At 39.7% G+C, this 24,452-nt stretch overlaps 2 protein-coding genes across 4 annotated transcripts in view; one reads left to right on the plus strand and one right to left on the minus strand.

Annotated features, from left to right (window-relative positions):
- The window catches only part of AK9 (adenylate kinase 9), a 176,069-nt gene extending 165,720 nt beyond the window's left edge, over positions 1-10,349 (minus strand). For both annotated transcript variants that reach the window (XM_033234862.1, XM_033234861.1), the window contains exon 1: positions 9,448-10,349. In XM_033234862.1, coding sequence (XP_033090753.1) covers positions 9,448-9,595 — 148 coding nt within the window. In that variant the 5' untranslated portion in view covers positions 9,596-10,349. The remainder of the gene's footprint in view (positions 1-9,447) is intronic.
- Positions 10,323-24,452, plus strand: part of FIG4 (FIG4 phosphoinositide 5-phosphatase) — a 135,531-nt gene continuing 121,401 nt past the window's right edge. Inside the window, exon 1 of one of the 2 annotated variants that reach the window (XM_033234864.1) lies at positions 10,323-10,463. In XM_033234864.1, coding sequence (XP_033090755.1) covers positions 10,398-10,463 — 66 coding nt within the window. In that variant the 5' untranslated portion in view covers positions 10,323-10,397. The other variant, XM_033234863.1, reaches the window with a different exon arrangement.

Consider the following 24,452-nt stretch of genomic DNA (forward strand, 5'->3'; position numbering starts at 1 on the left):
ATAAAAATAATAGTAAGCTCTTAATTTGAGACAAAAACAAAATCCAACTATATGTTGTATAAAAGAGAGCTCAAAGTGTTTCTGAAAGACTAACTTAAGGAAAAAACACATATATATGTATAAATACACAGATTTGTGTGTATTATATTGAAAACCAAATTAAAGTTAAATATGTTGTACATGCACATGCAACATAGGTGCATGTATAATTTTTACCAGAAATGGAAAAGGTAATGTTGGCTAAATGTATTAGATTCATATTTTCATATTTTAGGAAGCTTTGGTTAATTCCATGAAGAAAATTTTTCCAACAGTAATGTAGGTTTTACATTTTTTCTTTTGTAATATTTTATAAATATCTGCAAGAACATATATTTATTTTAAAGTTGTTTTCAGAAACCTTTTGCTATTTTGATTTGCTCTTAAGCGGATTTCTAGCACAGAAACTCAAGTCCTCAATATTTTAACATGAACAGTTTTCAACTTAGTCCAACTCTTTTGGAGTGAATCAGAAACAAATAAGGTCGTAACTTTTTATTTGTTTTTGCACGAAGACTGTCTCTTGTTTTCAAGCACTTGTAGACTACATATTCATACTCATGAAATATTTATATATACCCATTGAATATTTCTATTATGTAAACAGTAAAATAGCATGGGACATATCTCTTGATCACAATAAAACAATGTTAAAAATAGTGATAAAAGAATTTTAAAAACCCCTAATTATCGAATATTTAAAAGAAAAAAGAAAACTATATTTTTCTAAATATTACTTGATCAAATAAAATTTTAAAATGGAAATGATAAAATATTAGCAAAATAATAGTATTATTAAATATCGATACTATGAAGAAACTGCATCAACTAATGGGCAAAACAACTGGCTAGCATCATAGTGATAGAATCAAATTCACACATAGCAATATTAACCTTAAAAGTAAATGGGCTAAATGCCCTGATTAAAAGACACAGACTGGCAAATTGGATAAAGAGTCAAGACCCATCAATGTGCTGTATTCAGGAGACCCGTCTCATGTGCAAAGACACACATAGGTGCAAAATAAAGAGATGGAGGAATATTTACCAAGCAAATGGAAAGCAAAAAAAGGCAGGAGTTGCAATCCTAATCTCTGATATAACAGACTTTAAACCAATAAAGATCAAAAGAGACAAAGAAGGGCATTACATAATAGTAAAGGGATCAATGCAGCAAGAAGAGCTAACTATCCTAAATATATATGCACCCAATACGGGAGCACCTAGATTTAGAAAGCAAGTTCTTAGAGAACTACAAAGAGACTTAGGCTTCCACACAATAATAGTGGGAGACTTTAACACCTCATTGTCAATATTAGACAGATCAATGAGATAGAAAATTAATAAGGATATTCAGGACTTGAACTCAGCTCTGGACCAAGTGGACCTAATAGACATCTACAGAACTCTCCACCCCAAATCAATAGAATATACATTCTTCTCAGCACCTCATTGCACTTATTCTAAAATTGACCACATAATTGGAAGAAAAACACTTCTCAGCAAACACAAAAGAACAGAAATCATAACGGTCTCTCACACCACAGTGCAATTAAATTAGAACTCAGGATTAAGAAACTCACTCAAAACCACACAACTACATGGAAATTAACCTGCTCCTGAATGACTACTGGGTAAATAACGAAATTAAGCTAGAGACAAAGATGTTCTTTGAAACCAATGAGAATGAAGACACAACGTACCAGAATCTCTGGGACACATTTAAAGCAGTGTGTAGAGGGAAATTTATAGCACTAAATGCCCACAAAAGAAAGCAGGAAAGATCTAAAATCGACACCCTAACATCACAATTAAAAGAACTAGAGAAGCAACAGCAAACAAATTAAAAAATCTACAGAAGACAAGAAATAGCTAAGATCAGAGCAGAACTGAAAGAGATAGAGACATGACAAACCCTTCAAAAAATCAATGAATCCAGGAGCTGGTTTTTTGAAAAGATCAACAAAACAGATAGACTGCTAGCCAGACTATAAAGAATAAAAGAGAGAAGAATCAAATAGATGCAATAAAAAATGATATCACCACTGATCCCACAGAAATACAAACTACCATCAGAGAATACTATAAACACCTCTACATAAATAAACTAGAAAATTTAGAAGAAATGGATAAATACATGGACACATACACCCTCCCAAGTCTAAACCAAGAAGAAGTTGAATCCCTGAATAAACCAATAACAAGCTCTGAAATTGAGGCAGTAATTAACAGCCTACCAACCAAAAAAATCTAGGACTAGATGGATTCACAGCCGAATTCTACCAGAGGTACAAAGAGGAGCTGATACCATTCCTTCTGAAACTATTCCAATCAATAGAAAAAGAGGGACTCCTCCCTAATTCATTTTATGAGGCAGGCCAGCATCATCCTGATACCAAAACCTGGCAGAGACACAACAACAACAACAAAATTTCAGGCCAATATCCCTGATGAACATCGATGCAAAAATCCTCAATAAAATGCTGGCAAACTGAATGCAGCAGCACATGAAAAAGCTTATCCACCACAATCAAGTCAGCTTCATCCCTGGGATGCAAGGCTGGCACAACATACACAAATCAATAAATGTAATCCATCACATAAACAGAACCAACGACAAAAATCACATGATTATCTCAATAGATACAGAAAAGGCCTTCAACAAAATTCAACACCCCATTCATGCTAAAAACTCTCAATAAACTAGGTATTAATGGAATGTATCTCAAAATTATAAGAGCTATGTATGACAAGCCCACAGCCAATATCATATTGAATGGGCAAAAACTAGAAGCATTCCCCTTGCAAACTAGCACAAGACAAGGATGCCCTCTCTCACCACTCCTATTCAACATAGTGTTGGAAGTTCTGGCCAGGGCAATCAGGCAAGAGAAAGAAATAAAGGGTATTCAAATAGGGAAAGAGGAAGTCAAATTGTCCCTGTTTGCGGATGACATGATTGTATATTTAGAATTGTATATTTAGAAAACCCCATCATCTCAGCCCCAAATCTCCTTAAGCTGATAAGCAACTTCAGCAAAGTCTCAGGATACAAAATCAAAGTGCAAAAATCACAAGCATTCCTGTACACCAGTAACAGACAGAGGGCCAAATTATGAGTGAACTCTCATTCACAATTGCTACAAAGAGAATAAAATAACTAGGAATACAACTTACAAGGGATGTGAAGGACCTCTTCAAGGAGAACTACAAACCACTGCTCAAGGACATAAGAGAGGACACAAACAAATAGAAAAACATTCCATGCTCATGGATAGGAAGAATCAAATTGTGAAAATGGCCATACTGCCCAAAGTAATTTATAGTGCTATCCCCATCAAGTACCATTGACTTTCTTCACAGAATTGGAAAAAACTACTTTAAACTTCATATGGAACCAAAAAAAGAGCTTGTATAGCCAAGACAATCCTAAGCAAGAAGAACAAAGCTAGAGGCATCACGCTACCTGACTTCAAATAAGCAATGGGGAAAAGATTCCCTATTTAATAAATAGTGTTGGGAAAACTGGCTAGTCAAATGCAGAAAACTGAAATTGAACCCCTTCCTTACACTTTATATAAAAATTAACTCAAGATGGATCAAAGATTTAAACGTAAGACCCGGGATCATAAAAGTCCTAGAAGAAAACCTGGGCAATACCATTAAGCACATTGGCATGGGCAAAGACTTCATGTCTAAAACACCAAAAGCAATGGCAACAAAAGCCAAAATTGACAAATGGGATCTAATTAAACTAAAGAGCTTCTGCACAGCAGAAGAAACTATCATCAGAGTGAACAGGCAACCTACAGAATGGGAGAAAATTGTTGCAATCCATCAATCTGACAAAGGGCTAATATCCAGAATCTACAAAGAACTTAAACAGATTTACAAGAAAAAAAAAAAAAAACCCCATTAAAAAGTGGGCAAAGGAATGAGCAGATGCTTTTCAAAAGAAGACATTTATGCAGCCAACAGACATATGGAAAAAATGCTCATCATCACTGGTCATCAGAGAAATGCAAATCCCACAATGAGATACCATCTCATGCCAGTTAGAAAGGCAATCATTAAAAAGTCAGGAAACAACAGATGCTGGAGAGGATGTCGAGAAATAGAGACACTTTTACACTGTTGGTAGGAGTGTAAATTAGTTCAACCATTGTGGAAGACAGTGTGGCAATTCCTCAAGGATCTAGAACTAGAAATATCATTTGACCCAGCAATCCCATTACTGGGTATATACCCAAAGGATCATAAATCATTCTACTCTAAAGACACATGCACACATATGTTTACTGAGGCACTATTTACAACAGAAAAGACTTGGAACCAACCTAAATGTCCATCAATAATAGACTGGATAAAGAAAATGTGGCACATATACACCATGGAATACTATGCAGCCACAAAAAAGGACGAGTTCATGTCCTTTGCAGGGACATAGATGAAGCCGGAAACCATCATTCTCAGCAAACTATCACAAGAACAGAAAACCAAACACCGCATGTTCTCACTCATAAGTGGGGGTTGAAAAATGAGAACAGATGGATGTAGGGAGGGGAACATCACACATCAGGGCCTGTCAGTGGGTGGGGGACTATAGGAGGGATAACATTAGGAGAAATACCTAATGTAGGTGACGGGTTGATGGGTGCAGCAAACCACCATGGCACGTGTACACCTATGTAACAAAACTGCACGTTCTGCACATGTATCCCAGAACTTAAAGTATAATAATAAGAAAAATAAAAGACCAAGTGGAAGCTCATGACTTTGCATACTGGGTCCTCTACACCTGAGCAAGATAACCAAGAGTAAATCATTCTGAATGAAGAGTGATATGAACAACAATTTAAAAGATGTATAATCCTGCTTATTGCTCCAATCTTGCTTTTATAGAAGCTAGACAGAGCACAACAGATGAGGGTAGACTTCTGCAAATTTAACAAGCTGGTAGTCTCAGTTGCAACTGCTGTAAAGATGAGATCTTTACTAGATAGACACAGTATCTTGTATTTTTTATGCAGCTGATGATCTGGCAATGTGTGCCTTCTTTTCAATCCCCATGAAGAAAGGATCGGAAGCAATTTGTATTCACTTAGAGCAGTGACAGCGAACATCCAGTCTTACCCAAGGACTCTCCTGCTGTTTGAGACAATATAGTATAAAGGGGTCTTGATCCACAATGTTGACAATATCAGACCAGTGAGCAGGAAGTGGCAAGTGTCCCGGATCCCCTTATAAAGACACATAAGCAGTATAAAGTGAGAGATAAACCTACAAAGTTTGAAGGTCTTATTACTTCAGTAAAGTTTTAAAAGGTCAGTGATCTGGGACATTCTGTCCAAGGTAAAGGATGAGTTACTGTACCTTGTACCTTCTACCTCTAAAATAGAGGCACAGTATTTTGTAGGCCTCTTTAGTTTTCAAAGAGAGCATGAAGCACACTTAAGAATACTGTTTTGACCCATTTAGTGGGTGACATGGAAAGCTGTTGTTTTTGAGTGGGGCACACAGCAAGAAAAGCTCTGTAGTTTTAGGTTGCAGCACCAGAGGCTTTGCTTCCTGGGCCATATATCTGGCTAGATCCTGCAATACTACAGGTCCCACAGTGCTGTGGTATGTAGGGATACCTTTTGGAGTCTTAGGAAAGACACAAAGGAGCCTCTCTCTGTAGATCTTTGCTGTCTGCAGCAGAGAACGATTCCCCATTCAAAAAACAGTTCTTGGTATGCTCACGGGCTCTGGTAGAGAATGAATGCCTGGTTATGGATTATCAAATGACTATGCAACTGGAAGTATCCACTATGAGCTGGTTATGTCAGACAAGTCAAGTCCTAAAGTCAGGCAGTCACAGCAGCAACCTATTACGTGATAAAAATGAACATTGGCATCAGGCTCAAACAGGTCTTCAGGGTATAAATAAATTTCATAAGTAAGCAACCCAGATGCCCATGTCACCTGTCTCGTGCACCAGTGTCTCTTTCAGCTCACACCTCGTGTGGAATTCCCTAAGAACAGCTGACAGAAAATGAAAACAAAATTCATGGATGAATCACAATATATTGGTACAAGCTGTAAATGCAATGTTGTCAGACATTAGTTCCTCTCACAAGTAGCTCTGAAAAATGGTGATTAGGGGAAATCTTCCTGGCAGGCAGAGCTTTAAGCAGTATTCCTAGGCCCTCAGTTTGGAGGACAATGCCAAATGGTTTCATCAAGGGCCTAGAAGGTACAAGATCAGAAGGTAAGAGAAAAAGAGTTCTGGGGAAGAAGCATGTGATTAGGCCTATGAGGGTGGTGTAGCCAACAAACCCTAATCTGACCTCCAATGAGTCACACCCTTGCACAATCCTCTTCCTTTGAGTGGGAGTGGGGTCTGTAATTTGCTTCTAAATATAGCAAAGGTAATAGAATGTCTGTCTCCTGAATATGTTACATTGTATAAGATTCCATCTTAGGGGACTAGAGGGAGACTTTCTGTTGGCTTGGAAGAAGTAAGCTGCCATGCTGTGAGAGGACCACATGATAAGGAAGAGTGGGTGGCCTGTGAGTTCAGCCCCTGCCAACAGCTGGTAAGAAAACAGGGACTTCAGTCCTACGACCACAAAACGATGATGCTTGCTAACAATGTGAATCAGCTTGGGAGTGGATTCTTCCCTAGTCAAGTCTCCAGATGGAATCTCATCTCAGCCAACACCAGATTGCAGCCTTGTGAAACCCTGAGCAGAGTACCCAGCTGAGTGATGCCAGGGCCCCTGGCCATGGAAACTGTGCGATCACAAATGTGTATTTTAAGCTGCTAAATTTGTGGTAATTCGCTATGCAGCAGAGAAAAAATACGTAGATATTTGTATCTCAGAAAGCATCCACCTCAGAAGAGGCACTGAAAAAACCAGGCGGATAGGATAATTTATCCAGTAGACACGAACCAATCTTTGCTTCTGGTCACCTCAATGCTTGCATAATGGGTTCGTAAATGAAGCAGGCATGGTGGCGGGGATGAAGGTGATGAAGGCTAGGCATGGGCTCAAAACAAGGCCCCCTTTCACCAGGCTGGTTTAGCTACACTACTGCTGCTGAATGTTGTACCCATTCATGGCAGAGACCTGTTCATATTAAGCCTTCAATATGATACAACCCCTTTAGGAGACAAAACATTCATTCAGTGACACATTGATTACAAATTGAGACCTGTTCATATTGAGCCCTCACTATGGTACAATCCCTTTAGGAGACAAAACATTCAGTGACAAATTGATTACACAAGACCCCTTCACCTTTGAAGGGGCAAGTGACAAGTGCTCCTAATATGGGCTTGTTTTTCTTTCCTGCAGTGCCTTGGCCAGCACCACTACCTAAAGGTTTAGAGTATGTCTCATTTATCTTCATGAAATCTCATATAATATTGCCTTGGATCGGAGGACCCTTTTTACATATCATTTCACCTAGAAGCTGCTGGTTTGACAGAATGTTGGAATGGCCTCTTAAAGGCACAACTAAGGTGCTAGCCTGGGATTTGAGACAATGTACTTCAAGATGAGGAATATGCTTTGAATCAAGGGCTGGAAGTAGGAGTGACCCCTCTCACTAATACTCTCAGTGACTGACTTGGGAAATTTGCACCTCACTTCTGAACAAGAGGTCCTGGGTCTGGTGGAGGGGAAAGATGGTTCTATCAGGGGACCCAGTAAAGGTTTCTTTAAATCTTAAAACTACTGCTGCCACCTGGTCATTTTTGACTCCACAAGCCTGTAAGTTATTGCACTGGCAGATGGAGATAGGGTTGCTGCTATGTAATTGGATGAGATTGGGGTTGCTAAGGGTGGTATGGCCACAAACTGCTAGATAAGTGGGATAGGGGATGCATTTCTTGAACTCAGGGGATTCTCTGAGACAGCTCTTGACGCTTTCACGTCCAGTGAATGGGTAATTGCAGCTACCAAAACCTGACAATGACACAGTAACCAAGGGCTTACACTCCTCAGGAATGAAAGCTCGTTATCCTACTGGGCAAACAACAGACCAGCAGAAGTGTTGGCCAAGAGTAAGGAAAATCTAGAATGATGGTAGAGGAAGGAGATGATCAATTACAGACCTTGGATTAATTGCAGTAGAGGATTCTGCAGCTTGTCCCATAATCTTTTTTGTGTAAGTCCTTTTCTTTTAAAAACTGAGACTAGCCACTACTTTAAAGAATTAGGGTGGGATGCGGTGAACTTGATGTGGAGGAAGAGTGGACATGAGTGCTGCAAAGGGTGGAATATAGCAGCTGCTATTAGTGCCTTCCCCATATCCACTTGACATACATCTTTCCTATGCACGACCAGCCCAACTTCCAAAATGTCAGCATGTGCGACTTTTTGCCCATGGGCTCTCTCCAGCTGCCAGAACCTACTCTCCCTGAACATAGGGTAGACTGGAAGTTCTAGGGAATCCATGTTCTGCCGTATCAGGCTTCATCCAATAACTGATGGGAGTTGGCGAATAAATACTCCAGCTTCCTTGCCCCTTAAGAGGGGATAACTGAGACATGCCTCCCAGTATTCCCTAGTGAATTCAGCCCACAAAGAAACTTCTTTGGTAATATTCCCTTTATTAGTTTTCTTCCCCTCCCTGCTGCTGTTTCCTGGGATTACGTCTCATATAAACAACCTGCCCTCAAAGTTTTGTCTTCGGATCTAATTCTGGGTGAAAGAAATTAAGACAAAGTTAAAATGGAAGTGCTAAGCCATAATAATCGAAAACTAGAATCCTTAAGGTATTTTAAGAGCTGCTATCCTACATAAAAACACTGTGCAAATATTTAACTAATATTCAGAAGAGTTGGTTTCATTATGAAACAGAACGCAGCTAATTATTTTTCCCAGCTAAAAGATCTAAGTTCAAAATGCCAGAATGGACATGGCCATCTTTCTAGTTCTTAATAAAAGGAGTACCAAACTACAGGGGGGGAAAAGCGCAAAATAACATATAATTAAGTATTTAACTTTTTTTAATTTCTCAAGTTTTAATTTACAATATAATCTTTCGTACTACATGAATGTTATCTGTGTATGCTATAATTCTGTAATTTTTAAAAAAGTTTCCTTACACTTAGCCCTCTAGCGGAGGATTCTGAGGTTTAGAGGTTTCCTGGGAAACCTAGCATTGCCGCCTAAGTTAGGAGCGCCGCCTCTCCCCTACATCTTATACTCTTGCAGTAGGTGTTCAGTAAATATTTGTGGAATAAATACTTCAGTCGTTGAAAGGAGACGTGGTTTTAAAAAGTGAATTTACAGAGACCGTTTTGCAAGAAAAGGAGCTGGTCTGGGGGTCCCCGCAGGAGGCAGGGTTCCGTGCAACAGATACCAAGGTGCCTCCGGGGCGAACCACTACCCAGCCGGCCGCGGGAAGGCTCCTTACCTGGCCGCAGCGGACCCTCCTCAGGGCAGCAACCGCCTCCAGGGGCTCCGCCTGGCTGTTGGGAGGTTGCCGGGGAGACCTCAGGCCGCCGCTCACGGGCTGCTAGGAGGGCGGGGCCTCGGGAGGCGGGGCTGTAGTTCACTGTCATTTCTGTTCCAATTCGAAATAGTCACTTTTGTACCTAATTTGGCATTCATAATTCTAATGCACTCATTTTCACAACTATGGAAGGGGGGTACACGCATGCCCATTTATGTAACACACACGAAATGAAGAAACCTCCTTTCGAGCGCGGCTCCGACACACCGCGCGAGAGTCTCTGTCGAAAACTTCAAGTGGCTAGTCTCAGGCACAAACGTGTGGCAAAGCCACACTTTCCAGTTTTAGGTGATTTTAAAACAATTCCTCGGGCCACACAGCGTAGGTACAACATGGATTAGAGGTGAGGGGAAGCTGATACTCAGTGAAAGACTGTCAGAGGGCCGGCTTTCAGCAGCAGGCAGTGAAAACACAACGATCTATCCTGCTACTCGGAGAATCCTTTTCAAAAGAAGTTACCCAATCCCAAACCTTCCTCTTTTTTCCAGAGAGGGAGGAGATAAATAGACTCAACTAACCCGTCGACTTTTTTTTTCCGCCCACGTTTTCCTCCTGTCCTTACCAAAGATGGCGCCCTTCGCTTCCTCTCTTGGCAGCACGCAGGTCCCGGGAGCCTCTATCCGACCTCTCTATGATACATCCTCCAGCCCTGCTCCTGCGGTGAGGGGCGGAGCTTGCTTGGAAGCGGGGCGCAGGAATCCGGAAACACCTGATCATCTATAGGTTTAGTGCCCAGGTGGTGTTGTTCCTGGCTGGACTTGACGTCCAGGGTCTGAGGAGTTTTCTCGCCGAGTCTCCTAGGGCGGTCCGGCGGCTCGTGCCCTGTTGTGGGACCCCCATTTGCAGCTGCTATGCCCTCGGCCGCCGCCCCCATTATCAGCTCGGTCCAGAAGCTGGTTCTGTATGAGACTAGAGCTGTGAGTACCCCTCGCGGCAGGGGGGCGGGGGGGGGTGCGGGAGGATGGATGTCTGCCAGTGGGTGTGGGGCCGTAGGGCAGAGGCTGTACCCTGCCTCCTCCTCCTTACTCTCCAGTTCCCAAATCCCTGTCAAACACAGCCTTGAGGTAAGCTAGCTCCCTTGGATTGTGCCTGGGCGCCTTTCCCCTATTTTGGTACCCTGGACGTTGCAGCATTTGCGGGTCCACTTACAAGCCATGGCTGGAACATGCTGGAAACAGGTGCTTGTGGTACCTCAGGAACTGTTCATGAGGTTCTCTGTACGAGTTACTGGATTCTTTTCAGCTTTCAGAAAGTGTTAAAGTTCTAGAGTTCACAAGTTACGGTACAGGCAGGGGTGTGAAAAAATTTGAACTATGGCTCGTAACTTTTTTCCTATTCCATGGTATACCATCACTGCGATTGATGTGAATTACACTTCTATTGCTGAATTTTTTGGTTCTCTTTCTTATTTGAAAGGAAAGAAAAAGTTATTTTGTTTAAAGACATCTAATTTGGTTGTATAACATCTTGCTTTTCACTTGACTTTTTTCAACATAACATTTACTTTTAAAATTTTATTACTTTGAATGGCCATGTAAATAGTGAATAAGCCGATCAGTTTGTATGTATTTCAATTACTAGTTCCTCAATTAAGGGGGAATGGTGTTTATAGAACTTCATGCTTGGTCCTTTCTGTGGGTGGAAAGCAAAGTTGGTACAGTATAGCTCTCTAAATTGGGGTGCCACAGTGATATTGGGGACTGTGTTTAATATTACCCATTTCGTGCTAACAAGATTGCATATGCCAGATATTTGCATAATGCTCTTCACTGTGTTATAGAGTGCTTTATAAACTGTTTCTCTGAAACTTGGGTTGTCTCCATTAGAGGAGTACGAGAAGGCATTTGACAGTTTCTCAGTTATAACATAGTCCTAATAGCACAATAACCTCTGCCTCAGGTTAACATGAGTAGAGAATTGTTGACCTTAAATTAATTTTGCTGACAACTTTGATTAGATCTAGATCAGAAGATGAAATTATCAAATATACTGTATTTGCAAGTATTTTCAGTTCTTTAATGAGAGTCATAAAGAAGTATCATTTGACATTGAAATGAAACCTATTTTTTGTAAAATGTGCTGCTAGATGTCCCTAGTTAGAAACATAAATAAATTTTTTTTTTCCGTTTGAGATAAGAGTCTTGCTCTGTCACCCAGGCTGGAGTGCAGTGGTGCTATCTCGGCTCACTCACTGCAACCTCTGCTTCCCAGGTTCAAGCAATTCTTCCACCCCAGCCTCCCAAGAAGCTAGGGTTACAGGTATGTGCCACCATGACCAGCTAATTCTTGTGATTTTAGTAGAAGACAGGGATTCTCCATGTTCGCCAGGCTGATCTAAAACACCTGGCTTCGGCCTCCCAAAGTGTTGGGATTACAGGCGTGAGCTGCCGCATCTGGCCATAAATAAAATGCAAATTTCAGCCCATTAAAAAGCTAATCACTCATGAGGACTGCGTGAGATATTAGTGTTCAGAAAGCACAATTCATATTATAGGGCTCTTCTGCTCAGAAATCTTCAGTAGTCCCAATTCTGAGGAGAGTAAACTCTGAATCCTTTAGGTTGGCATTTAAAGCCATGTATTCTTTATCCTCAACTTGTCTATCTAGTTTTACATCTAATTTAATATCAATTCGTGAAACATTTATTGAGGATCAACCATGTGCCTTCACATGCCTTATTCTGCAGTAAAACTGTATTGCTTTCAGTTCCTTGTATCTACTCTGTTTTTTTGCTGTTCTCTATTCTCATAATGCCACACCCCCTCTTTTCCTGTCAAAGCCTTGCTGATCCTCATAGCACATATCTGGTCATGCCTTGCAAACAGTAGACTCTCAATAGATGTGGATTAAGGAGCTCTAACACAAACAGACAGAGGTGTGTTCTAGAACTCAGCTGTGACCCCTCTCAACCGCCTAAGTAATGGAAATTAACTCTGGCCAGCTTAGAGACAAAAGGTAAATTTATCAAAATTTAGGGGAGCCGTTGCATGGTATCATTGGCAGATCCTAACTCTTCAGCTTCTGGAAAAGCAGGAAAGAGATAACAGGTTTGAGAACCCTCTCAGAGCACTACCAAAAATAGTGTAGGTGCTTAGAGAAAGTATCTGATTGACTCAACTATGATTGGGTATCATCCCCTGAGTGGACAGATCATTCATGGCCAGGGAGGGTCTGGCAGGAATGATGTAGCTGTGGAATCATCCTCTTTGTTTCAGCAAATGGTTGGGGCTGGGCAACCACCCTTGAAAATGTCTGCTGCATTGAATCACTGAGTCTTGGTTTTGTTGTTAGTTAAATAACTTTTTTAAAAATTTAAATATATAAGCGGAAACGTTTTGTTTTCTTTTGTTTTTAGTAATAAGCTCAAAATATAAATAAATAAGAAAAAGGCATAAAATTATGGGTAACTAGATAAATTCTATGAATTAAAAAAAACTGTAGTAGGTTGTAATAATGAGAATAATAGCTCAAAATATTCTACATATATTTTATTATTTGATCCTCATAAGACCTCTAAGAGATCACGCTGTTACTACTACTACTACATGTATTATTTGGTAAAGAAAAAAAATGAGGCAAAGATAATTTAAGGCAGTGTTACTTAACCCATTTATACTGGAGGTTGCAAATTTTTTTGTGTGAAAAATCAGACCTTTGCCATGACCTTGAGCAGTAGGATATAAATAAGTCCCACAAGTTCCAATAATGGAACACTAGGCATAAGGTGTGGTGCATGTGTTAAGAATGTATATTGGGGAAAGGACAGTCTCTTCAATAAATGGTGTTGAAAAAGCTGGATATCTATGTGTAGAAGAATGAAATAAGGCCCTTCTCTCTTGCCATATCCACAGATCAACTTAAAATGGATTAAAGGCTTAAGTGCAAGACCCCAAACTGTAAAACTACCAGAAGAAAACATAGGGGAAATGCTTCAGGATATTGGTCTAGGCAAAGATTTTATGAGAAAGACTTTAAAAGCACAGGGAACAAAAGCAAAAATAGACAAATGGGACTATATCAAGCTGAAAAGCTGCACAGCAAAAGAATCAACAGAGTGAAGAGGAAACCTATAGAATGGAGAAAATATTTGCAAACTCTTCATCCAAGAAGGGACTAATATCTAGAATATACAAGGAATTCAACAACTCAACAGCAAATACCCCCAGATAATCCAATTAAAAATGGGCAAGGATCTGAGTAGACGTTTCTCAAAAGAAGATATACAAATGGCCAGCAGGTATATGAAAAATTACTCAAGGTCACTAATTATCAGGGAAATGCAAATTAAAACCACAATGAGATACCGTGTCACCTCAGTTAAAATGGCTAGTTTCAAAAGGACAAAAATTATCAAATGCTGGTGAGGATATGGAGAAAGGGAATTCTTTTTTTTTTTTTTTTTTTGAAGCGGAGTCTCGCTCTGTTGCCCGGACTGGAGTGCAGTGGCCGGATCTCAGCTCACTGCAAGCTCCGCCTCCCGGGTTTACGCCATTCTCCTGCCTCAGCCTCCCGAGTAGCTGGGACTACAGGCGCCCGCCATCTCACCCGGCTAGTTTTTGTATTTTTAGTAGAGACGGGGTTTCACCATGTTAGCCAGGAAGGTCTCGATCTCCTGACCTCGTGATCCGCCCGTCTCGGCCTCCCAAAGTGCTGGGATTACAGGCTTGAGCCACCGCGCCCAGCCGAGAAAGGGAATTCTTACACAGTATTGGTGGTAATGTAAATTAGTATAGCCATTATAGAAAACAGTATGGAGGTTCCTCAAAAAACTAAAAATCCGGCAATCCTATTACTGGGTGTGTATATGAGGGGATTTCAAAAAGTTCATGGGAAAATGGAATTAAAAGATAAAAATAACAAATGTAAACTTTATTTCTCAAGCTAATTTCCGTCAAGGTCAAGACATTTTTGTAACTAATGATACCAGCCATTTAATTTATCCATAAAGATCTGAGGGTCCTGGGAATTCAACCACGTTGGTGCGGTCTTTTTTACTTTGTTAACTAAAGAAAAATAGGTGCCCTTTAAGGATTTTTTTTTAAGATGAGAAAACAAAAAGAGGTCAGAAGGAGCAAAATTGGAACTGTAAGGCAGAGGCCTAATTATTTTCCATTGAAACTCTTGCAAAATTGCCATGTTTGATGAGAGGAATGAGCAGGAGGTTGTGGAGGTGGAGAAAGACTCTGTAATGGAGCTTCCTGGGTATTTTTCTGCTGAAGTGTTGGCTGACTCTCTCAAAACACTGTCATAATAAGCAGATACTGTTCTTTAGCTTTCCAGAAAGTCAACGAGCAAAATGCGGTGAGTACACACACACACACACACACCACACACACACACACACACAAATGTTGCCATGACCTTTCCTTTTGGCTGGTCTGCTTTGCTTTAATTGGACCACTGCCATCTGTTGGTAGCTATTGCTTTGATTGTGCTTTGACTTTAGGATCATACTGGCAAAGCCATGTTTAATACAGTTCTTCAAAGAAATGCTTCAGGATCTTGATCTCACTTGTTTAAAATTTCTATAGAAGGCTCTGCTCTTGTCTGCAGCTGATCTGGGTGAAACAGTGTTGGGAGCCGTCAAATGGAAAGTGTGCTCAACTTTAAATTTTCAGGCAGAATTGTGTGAGTTGTACCAATTGAGATGTCTGTGGTGTTGGCTTCTATTTCTGCTGTTAATCATCTGTTCTCTTTAATCAGGGAACAAACAAAATGAATTTTTTTCTTGAAAAATTTACATGGATGGTCTGCTGCTGTGGGCTTCATCTTCAACGTCATCTCATCCCTTCTTAAAGTTATTCGTTTGTAAACTGCATATTTCTTTGGGGCATTGTCCCCATAAACTTTTTTTTTTTTTGAAACGGAGTCTGGCTCTGTCGCCCAGGCTGGAGTGCAGTGGCCGGATCTCAGCTCACTGCAAGCTCCGCCTCCCAGGTTCAAGCCATTCTCCTGCCTCTGCCTCCCAAGTAGCTGGGACTACAGGCGCCCACCTCGTCGCCCGGCTAGTTTGTATTCTTTAGTAGAGACGGGGTTTCACCGTATTAGCCAGGATGGTCTCGATCTCCTGACCTCGTGATCCGCCCGTCTCAGCCTCCCAAAGTGCTGGGATTACAGGCTTGAGCCACCGTGCCCGGCCTGTCCCCATAAACTTTTAATAAGCATCAATGATTTCACCATTCTTCCACCCAAGTTTTACCATAGACTTGATGTTTGTTCTTGTTTCAATTTTAGCAGAATTCATGTTGCTCTGACGGGCTCTTTTCAAACTGATCTCTTACCCTTCCTAGTACTTGCAACTAGATCCTGTTCAGACATGTTATAGCAAGTTGTTATCAGTTTATTTTGGTGCAAAAATTTTTTGAAATCCATAGCTTTTTTGTAATATGCATTTTCCATGAACTTTATCAAGTTCCCTTATATATTCAAAAGAAAGGAAATCAGTATGTCAAAGAGATATCAGCACCTCCATGTTTATTGCAGCACTATTCACAATAGTTAAGATGTATAATCAGCCTAAATGTCCATCAACAGGTGAATGGATTAAAAAATGTGGTATATATACACACAATGGAATACTATTCAGCCATAAAAAAATGAATTTCTGTCATTCACAGCAAATATGGATGAGTGTGGAGGACATTATGTTATATGAAATAAGGCAGGCATAGGTAAATGTTCTCAGTCATATGTGGGAGCTAAAAAACAATGTTGAGCTTGTAGAAGCAGAGAGTAGAATTGTGGTTATTCGAGGGTAGGAAGGGTAGGAAAGAGGGAATGATAGGGAGGGAGGGTTAACAGATATAAAATAACAGCTACATAGGAGGAATAAGCTCCAGTGTTTTATAGCACTGTAGGCAGACTATAGATAAATAATTTATCATACATTTTCACGTAGCTAGAAGAAAGGATTTTGAGTGATCCCAACGCAAAGAAATGATAAATGTTTGAGGTGATGGATATGTTAATTACCCTGATTTGATCATTATGCAATGTATGCATGTGTTGAAATATCACTCTGTTTCATATGTGCAGTTATTACATTTTACCTCAAAAAGGGAAAAAATGTATGATTCAGTAGATTAGGATTTTGGGAGTGACTTAGCTGAGTGATTCTGGCTTAGGATCTCATGAAGTTGCAGTGAAGATTCAACTGGGTTGCAGTCATCTGAAGGCTTGAAAGAAATGGCAGATTTACTTCCAAAATGGCTAACTCACGTGCCTGACAAGTTGAGCTGACTGTTGACAAGGAACTTTGCCTTCTTGCGTCATGGACATTTCCACAGGACTCCTTGAGTGTCTGTCCTTACAATGCGGTAGCCTGCTTCATCCAGAGAGAGTTATACAAGAGAAACAAGGAGGAAACTGCAGTGTCTTTTGTGACTGAGCCTCAGAAGTCACACTCTATCATTTCTACAATATTCTTACACAGGTTAGCCCTGTTCAGGGTGGGAGGGGACCATATGAAGGACATGAATACCAAGAGACAGTAATCATTAGGAGTTATTGGAGGCTGCAGAGATTAAAGTTCACTTTTGTCTGTACCTCAGTTGTCCCGTATTGTTTGTAAAAAAGCCTATCCTTTATTAAATTTCTTTGGCATCCTTTGAAAAAATTAGTTGACTAAATAAATGTGGATCTTTTCTTAAACTCTTTCCTTTGATTAATTTTTTTAAATGTCATTACCAACTTGTCTTGATAATTGTAGTTTTATAGTAAGTCTTAATATCAGGAAGTTTTCCAACTTTATTCTTTTCCCAAATTATTATGACTATTTTATACTTTTGTGTTTCCACATGAATTTTACAGTAGGCTTAACCAAAAAGCTTGTTGGGATTATGATTTGGATTTTATGGAATCTGTAGACCAATTTGGGATAATTGAAATTGTGTAATCTAGAAAGAGGAACACTTTTGGCTTCCCCATCTTTTTCTTGCCAATTTTTTCTTTTTTTTTTTTTTTTTGCCATTTATTTCTTTTTTTTGATCTATCGCCCTGACCAGGACCTCTAGTACAAAGTTGAATAGAAGTGACCAGAACAGACATTCTTGTCTTGTTTTTTGTCTTAGAGGGAAAGTATTCAGTCTTTTACTATTGAGTATGATGTTAGCTATTGGTTAGATACCCTTTTTCAGATTGAGGAATATTTCTTGCTTTGGTCCAATGAGACTTTATAATAAAATCATGAATGGATATTGAATTTTGTCAAATGGTTTTTCCACATCTGCACATGACATTTTCTTTATTTGCATATTATGGCCAATTACATTAATTCACTTTCAAATGTTAAACCTTGGATTTTGGAGGTATACCCTACTTGATCATGATTTATACTGTTTTTATATATTGCTAGATTGTATATGCTAATATTTTGTTAAGGATTTTTGCTTTTATTAATACATTCAGGATATTGGTCTATCATTTTCTTAATGTCTTTGTCTGATTGTGGTATCAGGATAACTCCAACTTCATAACATGAGTTAAAAAGTGTTCATTTTCTGAAAGTGATTATGTGATTGGTATTGCTTCTGTTTTTCAGTGTTTGCTAGGATTCGCCAGTGAAAGATTTGTGGATAGAGTTGCTTTGTGGGGTGAATTTTGATAATGATATCAATCATTTTCCATAACAGATATAGGGCTATACAGATTTTCAGTGGACCTAGAATCAGTTTTGATAAATTATGTTTTTCCAGGAATTTGTTCATTTTATCTTAGTTGTTGAATTTATTGGCATTAAGTTGCCCATAATATTCCCTTATAATCCTTTTGATGTCTATGGGATTTGTAGTAAAATTCTCACTTTTATTTCTGACATTGGTGTTTTGTGTTCTCTTCCATTTTCCCTTGATTCATCTTGCTAGGGATTTGAAAGAATAAACTTTTGACTTGGTTAATTTTCTGTATTGTGTATTTTCTGGTTAATTAATTCTGCTCTTAGGCTTATTTTTTTTCCTCATATGCATTTTTTTTTTTTTTTTTGAGATGGAGTCTTGCTCTGTCACCCAGGCTAGAGTGCAGTGGCTTGATCTTGGCTCACTGCAGCCTCTGCCTCCCGGGTTCAAGCGATTCTCCTACCGTAGCCTCCCCAGTCACTGGGACTACAGGCCCACACCACCATGCCTGGCTAATTTTTTCTATTTTTGGTAGAGACAGGATTTCACCATGTTGGCTAGGCTGGTCTGGAACTCCTGACTTCAAGTGATTTGCCTGCCTCAGCCTCCCAAAGTGCTGGGATTACAGGCGTGAGCCACTGTGCCTGGCCTCTCATGTGCATTTTGGATTAATCAGTGTCTTATTCTGTTCAGGCTGCTATAACAAAATACCATCAATTAGGTGGCTTATAAACAATGAACATTTGATTCTCACAGTTTGGAGGCTGGTAAGTCCAAGATCAAGACACTGGCAGATTGAGTGTCTAGTGAGGACCTGCTGTGTCTACACACAATGGAAGGAGCAAATAAGGCTTCATCGGGCCTGTTTCATAAGTGCACTATCCCCATTCAGGAGGGCTCTGCTCTCAAGACTGAATCACTTCCAAGAAGTTCCGCTTCTGAATACTGTTGCATTAAGGATTAGGTTTCAACATACGAATTTTAAATGTTTGGGAGGATACAAACATTTAGACCATAGCAATCAGTTCATCTTTCTCTAGCTTCATAAGATAGAGATTTATACCATTGACTTAATTTTTTTCTTTTCTAATATAAAACATTTAAAACTATCAATATAAATTTAAAAGTAGTCAAAAGATTAATGACAGATGGTGAAAGTCTTGGTAATCTGGACAACAGATAAAGCAGTATATCCTTACGTGCAAAAATATCTTATAAAATCAGTCTGAAAAATAAAACACCCAATAAAAAGGACAAGGGTATAAACAAGTAGCTCACTAAAAAGAAGTTTGAATATGAAAAGATATTCAACTTGCAAGTAATTAAAGCAATAAAATGAAAATAGATTCCCTTTTTTCCCCTGTTAGAATGGCAAACATTTGCCAAAGCCGTTGCTGGGAAGTGTTTGAAAGAAATGGGCATTCTTGTTTTGGTTGATGGGGGTGTATTATGGGTTGAGTATCCCTAATTTGAAAATATGAAATCTGAAATGCTCCAAAATCCAAAATTTTTTTGGACATGACCTGACACCACAAGTGGTAATGCCAACAACTATGGATTGTCCACATCGGTGGCTGAGCTAGTGACATCTTTGCTTTCTGATGGTTCAGTGTATGCAAACTTTGTTTCATGCACAAAATTATTTAAGACATTGTATAAAACTACCTTTAGGCTACGTCTCTAAGGTGTATATGAAACATAAATTGTTATGTTTAGATTGGGTCGCATCCCCAGGATAGCTCATTATGTATATTTTAAAAATCTAAGAAAATACAAAATCTGATTCACTTCTGGTTCCAAGCATTTTCAGATCAGGGACACTCTACCTTTAATTGGTTATGAAGGAATTAGGAGACACATTAATGAGCAAAAGACACAGTGGACAAGATGGGCTGTCTCTTGTCCTGAGCCTTCATTTAGAAGGATAATTGGGTAGACTTGCTCTGGAGGTGAAGTTCAGGTCATTATTGTTCTCTGTGTATAGAGGTGGATTTTGAGGAGTATTTGGAGAGGAGAGGGAGCTGTGTTGGCAGATGACATACAGGAAGTGTAGTTCCAGCTTGTGAGGGTTGACCCTTTCCCAAACTTACCTATTCTCTTTGGCACCCAGCACCTTCAGTATGCTCCTTAGCTCTTGTGACTCTGCTCTGGTCCCTAATATGCCCTGTGGCCCAGGCCTAACGCAGTGCTAACAGTCATACAGCCCAGTGCAACTAGGAATTTCCAGCAGAGATTTAGCAACTTGAAGTTATCCTGGGTGAAACTGCAGTTTGCCTTTACAAGAAGTTGCCCTTGCTTAATATGTGATGGCATAGGGATCTTAGCATCACAATAAGTGACCATTTCATAACAAAGAAATGAACACATAATGGTTGATGTTAAAATTGGTAGCTAAACAGAACTAGGTCTGCATGTGTCTGTTTTGCAGGGGGTGGGGAGATGAAAGTTGTTAGGATAATCTTTACTCTTACTTGTTCAAGATTGTTAGCATACATGTATGCATTTATTGTCTGCCTTGTTCCAAAAGGATTTAAGGAAGCTCCTTCCCACCCCCATCACAGAAAGTAGAATAAAACAAGAACCACATGGCGAGGAAATGCACCTTTCTTAATTAGCCTTGGTTTGTGTAATCAGGGAATGGGAGAGAGGAATATAGGGTGTAGTTGACTAAGGATTGGAAAAGGAAACCAAAGTATATAAAGTGAGAGAGAGAAACAGCGATTATATTAATAACTGGTGTAGAGTGTGTGGTTGGAGGTGACATTCTTCTTGCTTCTACAGAGGATTTGAAGCTTCCCCAGAGTAAAGCCCTGAAGCTCTAATGGATAGACTTGCAGACCTCTCTTGAGATTCACTTCCCCCTTCTGGGCTGCATTACCCAGTTACTGGGATTACTGGACTAAGTGAGAAGGCAGGCTTGCAATACTGTTAGATTGGGAGAAGCAACTTTGTGGTGCTCTTTACAAATAATACATTTAATCTGAAAGTTCAAGTGAAGTTTAACATGAATTGAAGCTGTCATACAACCTAAAATTTCTTTCAAGAAGGCTGATTTTCCTCCCTCAGATGAAAAGTGAGTGATTAATTAGCCTGTCATTATAAAAGGAGATAATGTTAGTAGATACTGAATTTCCCGTTAAATGGATTACCTATTTTATTCCATTGTGGATTTCACATATATAGTTTAGAAATATTCATCTTTATACCAAGTCACTTTATACCAAGTGTTAAAGCTATATTGAAATTTTAAGCTTTTCTTGAACAATGACACTTTCAGAAGAGAGCCAGCTTAGCTCATCTTCTATCTTAACAGGTATTATTTCAATGTAGCTTTTTTTGGTATCCTAATTCTCCACCCAAACTCCTGCCAAATCCCAAGCCCCAGTGTATCTACAAACACACAAACCTTTTCCCCAGTGATGTTGATTTGTAGGCACCTACTTGCATGTATATGTGCATTTAGGGAGTCTGGCTGTGAGGCATGCCTGGTCTGTGGAAATCCTGTGTGCTCCAATTACTGCTCGCTTTCCTTCCCTGTTCTTCTTGGATATTTTATTTATCTCCTTTCCCTCTACCATTTGAACTAGGGGCCTTTTGCTTCTTCAGACTCTGCCAATACTTGAGATGACTTTTCCGTCTTATTTCAATCCCTAGTTCTTACTACGAATTTGTAATAAATTGAACCCTGACTTTCCTCTAGATGTATAAATCTCTCAACACATTCACACCCCTTAAGTATTCTTCTGGGTTTCATCTTGAAGCAATGGCTTTAGTCCAGACTGGATGCTCCCAAGGTCTGCACTACAGCTGCCATCCTGGGGTTTCCCTTCACCGTTACCCTATATCATACTGTCTATGACAGTTTCTCTGTTTTCCTGGATCCCATCATTTCCTGTTTCTTGATTATGGCCTAGTTTTGGTAGAGTACTTCCTTTAATTACTTCATGAGAAAGGGTTCATGGAAAGGTCATTTTTTTTTTTTTTTTAAGCCCATACATGTCTAAAAATGTCCTATGCCACCCTCAGGTTTGATTGATAAAATAAATATTGAATTAAGGATTGGAATGAATTTTCCTTTAGAATTTTGAAGGCCTTATGTCATTCTCTTCCATCTTCCAGCATTGTTGCTGAGAGCTTCTAATGTTACTCTGTTCGAGGTCTTTAGTTTGAAACTTGTTTTTTTTTTTTTTCTTTTTAGAAGCTGTGCTAACTTCTTTTTGTGCTCCCTTCTTTTTATCTTCTTCTGACACTACAGAGGTATCGGGGCCTCAAATTCTCAAATTCCCTTTTGGAGGTTCTATTATGTAAATTGGATTGCTTCTTGACTTTTCCATTGCCACTTTAGGAGTCAGCTTTGGTACACATGCTTTTCAGTTTCAAATGGTTTTTATTTTTCTCCTTTATCTTTGTTCCTCCTTTTGCTCTTGGGGCTTGAGCCTAAAAACAAACATAAAAAACTTTACTATGGTTTTAGTAAGATGTTTGGGAGGACCAGAGGTGTCCACTCCCCAATCTTTATCTAGAATTCTACCTGTTTTGCACTTCAGACACCTCTGTTGTGGATCTTGCCCCCGCTCTGTGCCTGAGACTGCCCACAGAAGGACCACTCATAAGCGCCTGTCGTCAGATGCTCTGTTCTTATCGACTTGACTTCTCAGCAGCATCTGATGTCAATAAACTGAACCTTTCTCCTTTCCCAGATGATCTTTCTTTGCTTTGACGAGTCCACCCTGTGCTGGGGTTTTCTCATTCACCAGCCATTCCTCCCAATCTTCTCAGCTGGTTCCTTCTGCATATCCAGCCTCTAAATAATGAAGTTCCTCAGGCTAGCTTTTTTGGGCTCTCATCACTCTCCCTACTCTCTCTAGTAGGTTTAACCCAGTCCCATGGCTTTAAATGCTGCATACGTGCTGATGGCACCCACTGAGCTCTTTTACCCACTGAGTTCTCACTTGGCCTCTCTGGGCATGTTGTAAACAGAACTCTTGGTTTCCCTTCAAACCTGTTTCTTCTCCAATCATCTGGACATCAGTAAGTGGCACCATCATCTAGCTGTCTGCTTAAAGGTACTTGGATCTATTACTCTCCTTCCTGATCCCATCTACCAGTAAGTTATATCTCTAAAATATATCTTCAATTTATCTTTTTCCTCAGGCATCGAGCCCAGTTCCTGACACATATGAGGCATTTACTAGTCAGTGGTCAAATGTGTGACATCAATAGAAACACCAAGAAAATTTATGTAAAAAAAAATGTGGGCTTGGGGCCAGGCGTGGTGGCTCATGCCTGTAATCCCAGCACTTTGGGAGGTCAAAGCAGGTGGATCATTTGAGGTCAGGAGTTCGAGACCAGCCTGGCCAACATGGCGAAACCCTGTCTCTACTAAAAATACAAAAAAAAAAAAAAAAAAATGTAGCTGGGTGTCATGGTGCATGTCTGTAATCCCAGCTACTCAGGAGGCTGAGGGAGGAGAATTGCTTGAACCCGGGAAGCCAGGAAGCGGAGGTTCTGGTGAACCAAGATCATACCACTGCACTGCAGCCTGGGTGACAGAGTGAGACTCCATCTCAAAAAAAAAAAAAAGTAGGCTCTTTAAAGATGAAGTCATGAAAAACAAAGCCTGACGGACTATTCTAGATTAAAAGATTTAAAAAGATGTAACATATCTTTACATAAAGATATGTAATACATGATCCTTGATTAGATTCTGGCTTTTAAAAATCCAGCTATAGAGGATATTATAGAGAGATGTGGGGAAAATTGGAATATAAATTGTACATACATAATATTGTATCGATATTATGATTATGTGTTATGATACCTGCAACTCATTTTCAGAGGTTCAGAGGAAGAAAGTGTCTATCAGGAGTGGGGGAGGGAGAAAACAAATGCAACAAAGTGTTAACAGCTGGTGAATCTAAATGAAGGGTATATGGGTGTTCCTTGTACTGTTCCGTTGTCTTTGAAAATTTTTTTAAATTAAAAATTGGGAAAAAAATCAACAGCGGAGAAAAATTTAATGGAGGGAAACTTTAGGGAAATTTTGAATCCCCAAAATGCTGAGGTCCATTTTGAGACATACTATTAAATTAATAAAGGCTGAGGATATACAGAGTTGATGTATTCAACAGGAAGGAGATAAGAACGAGTAGAAACAAGGCCTTTCTGGAAGTTACCACTTAAAAATTGGTGTTCATGAAAGTGGATGGTCCGCTGCCCACCAGAGGGCAGTGCAGGCAGTGATTCCGCGGTCTACAACAGGCCCACTGAAAAGCAGGGGTTTTTTTTCCCACA

Source organism: Trachypithecus francoisi, unplaced genomic scaffold, assembly GCF_009764315.1.
Source record: "Trachypithecus francoisi isolate TF-2019V2 unplaced genomic scaffold, Tfra_2.0 Lachesis_group15, whole genome shotgun sequence".
NCBI classification, from domain to species: domain Eukaryota; kingdom Metazoa; phylum Chordata; class Mammalia; order Primates; family Cercopithecidae; genus Trachypithecus; species Trachypithecus francoisi.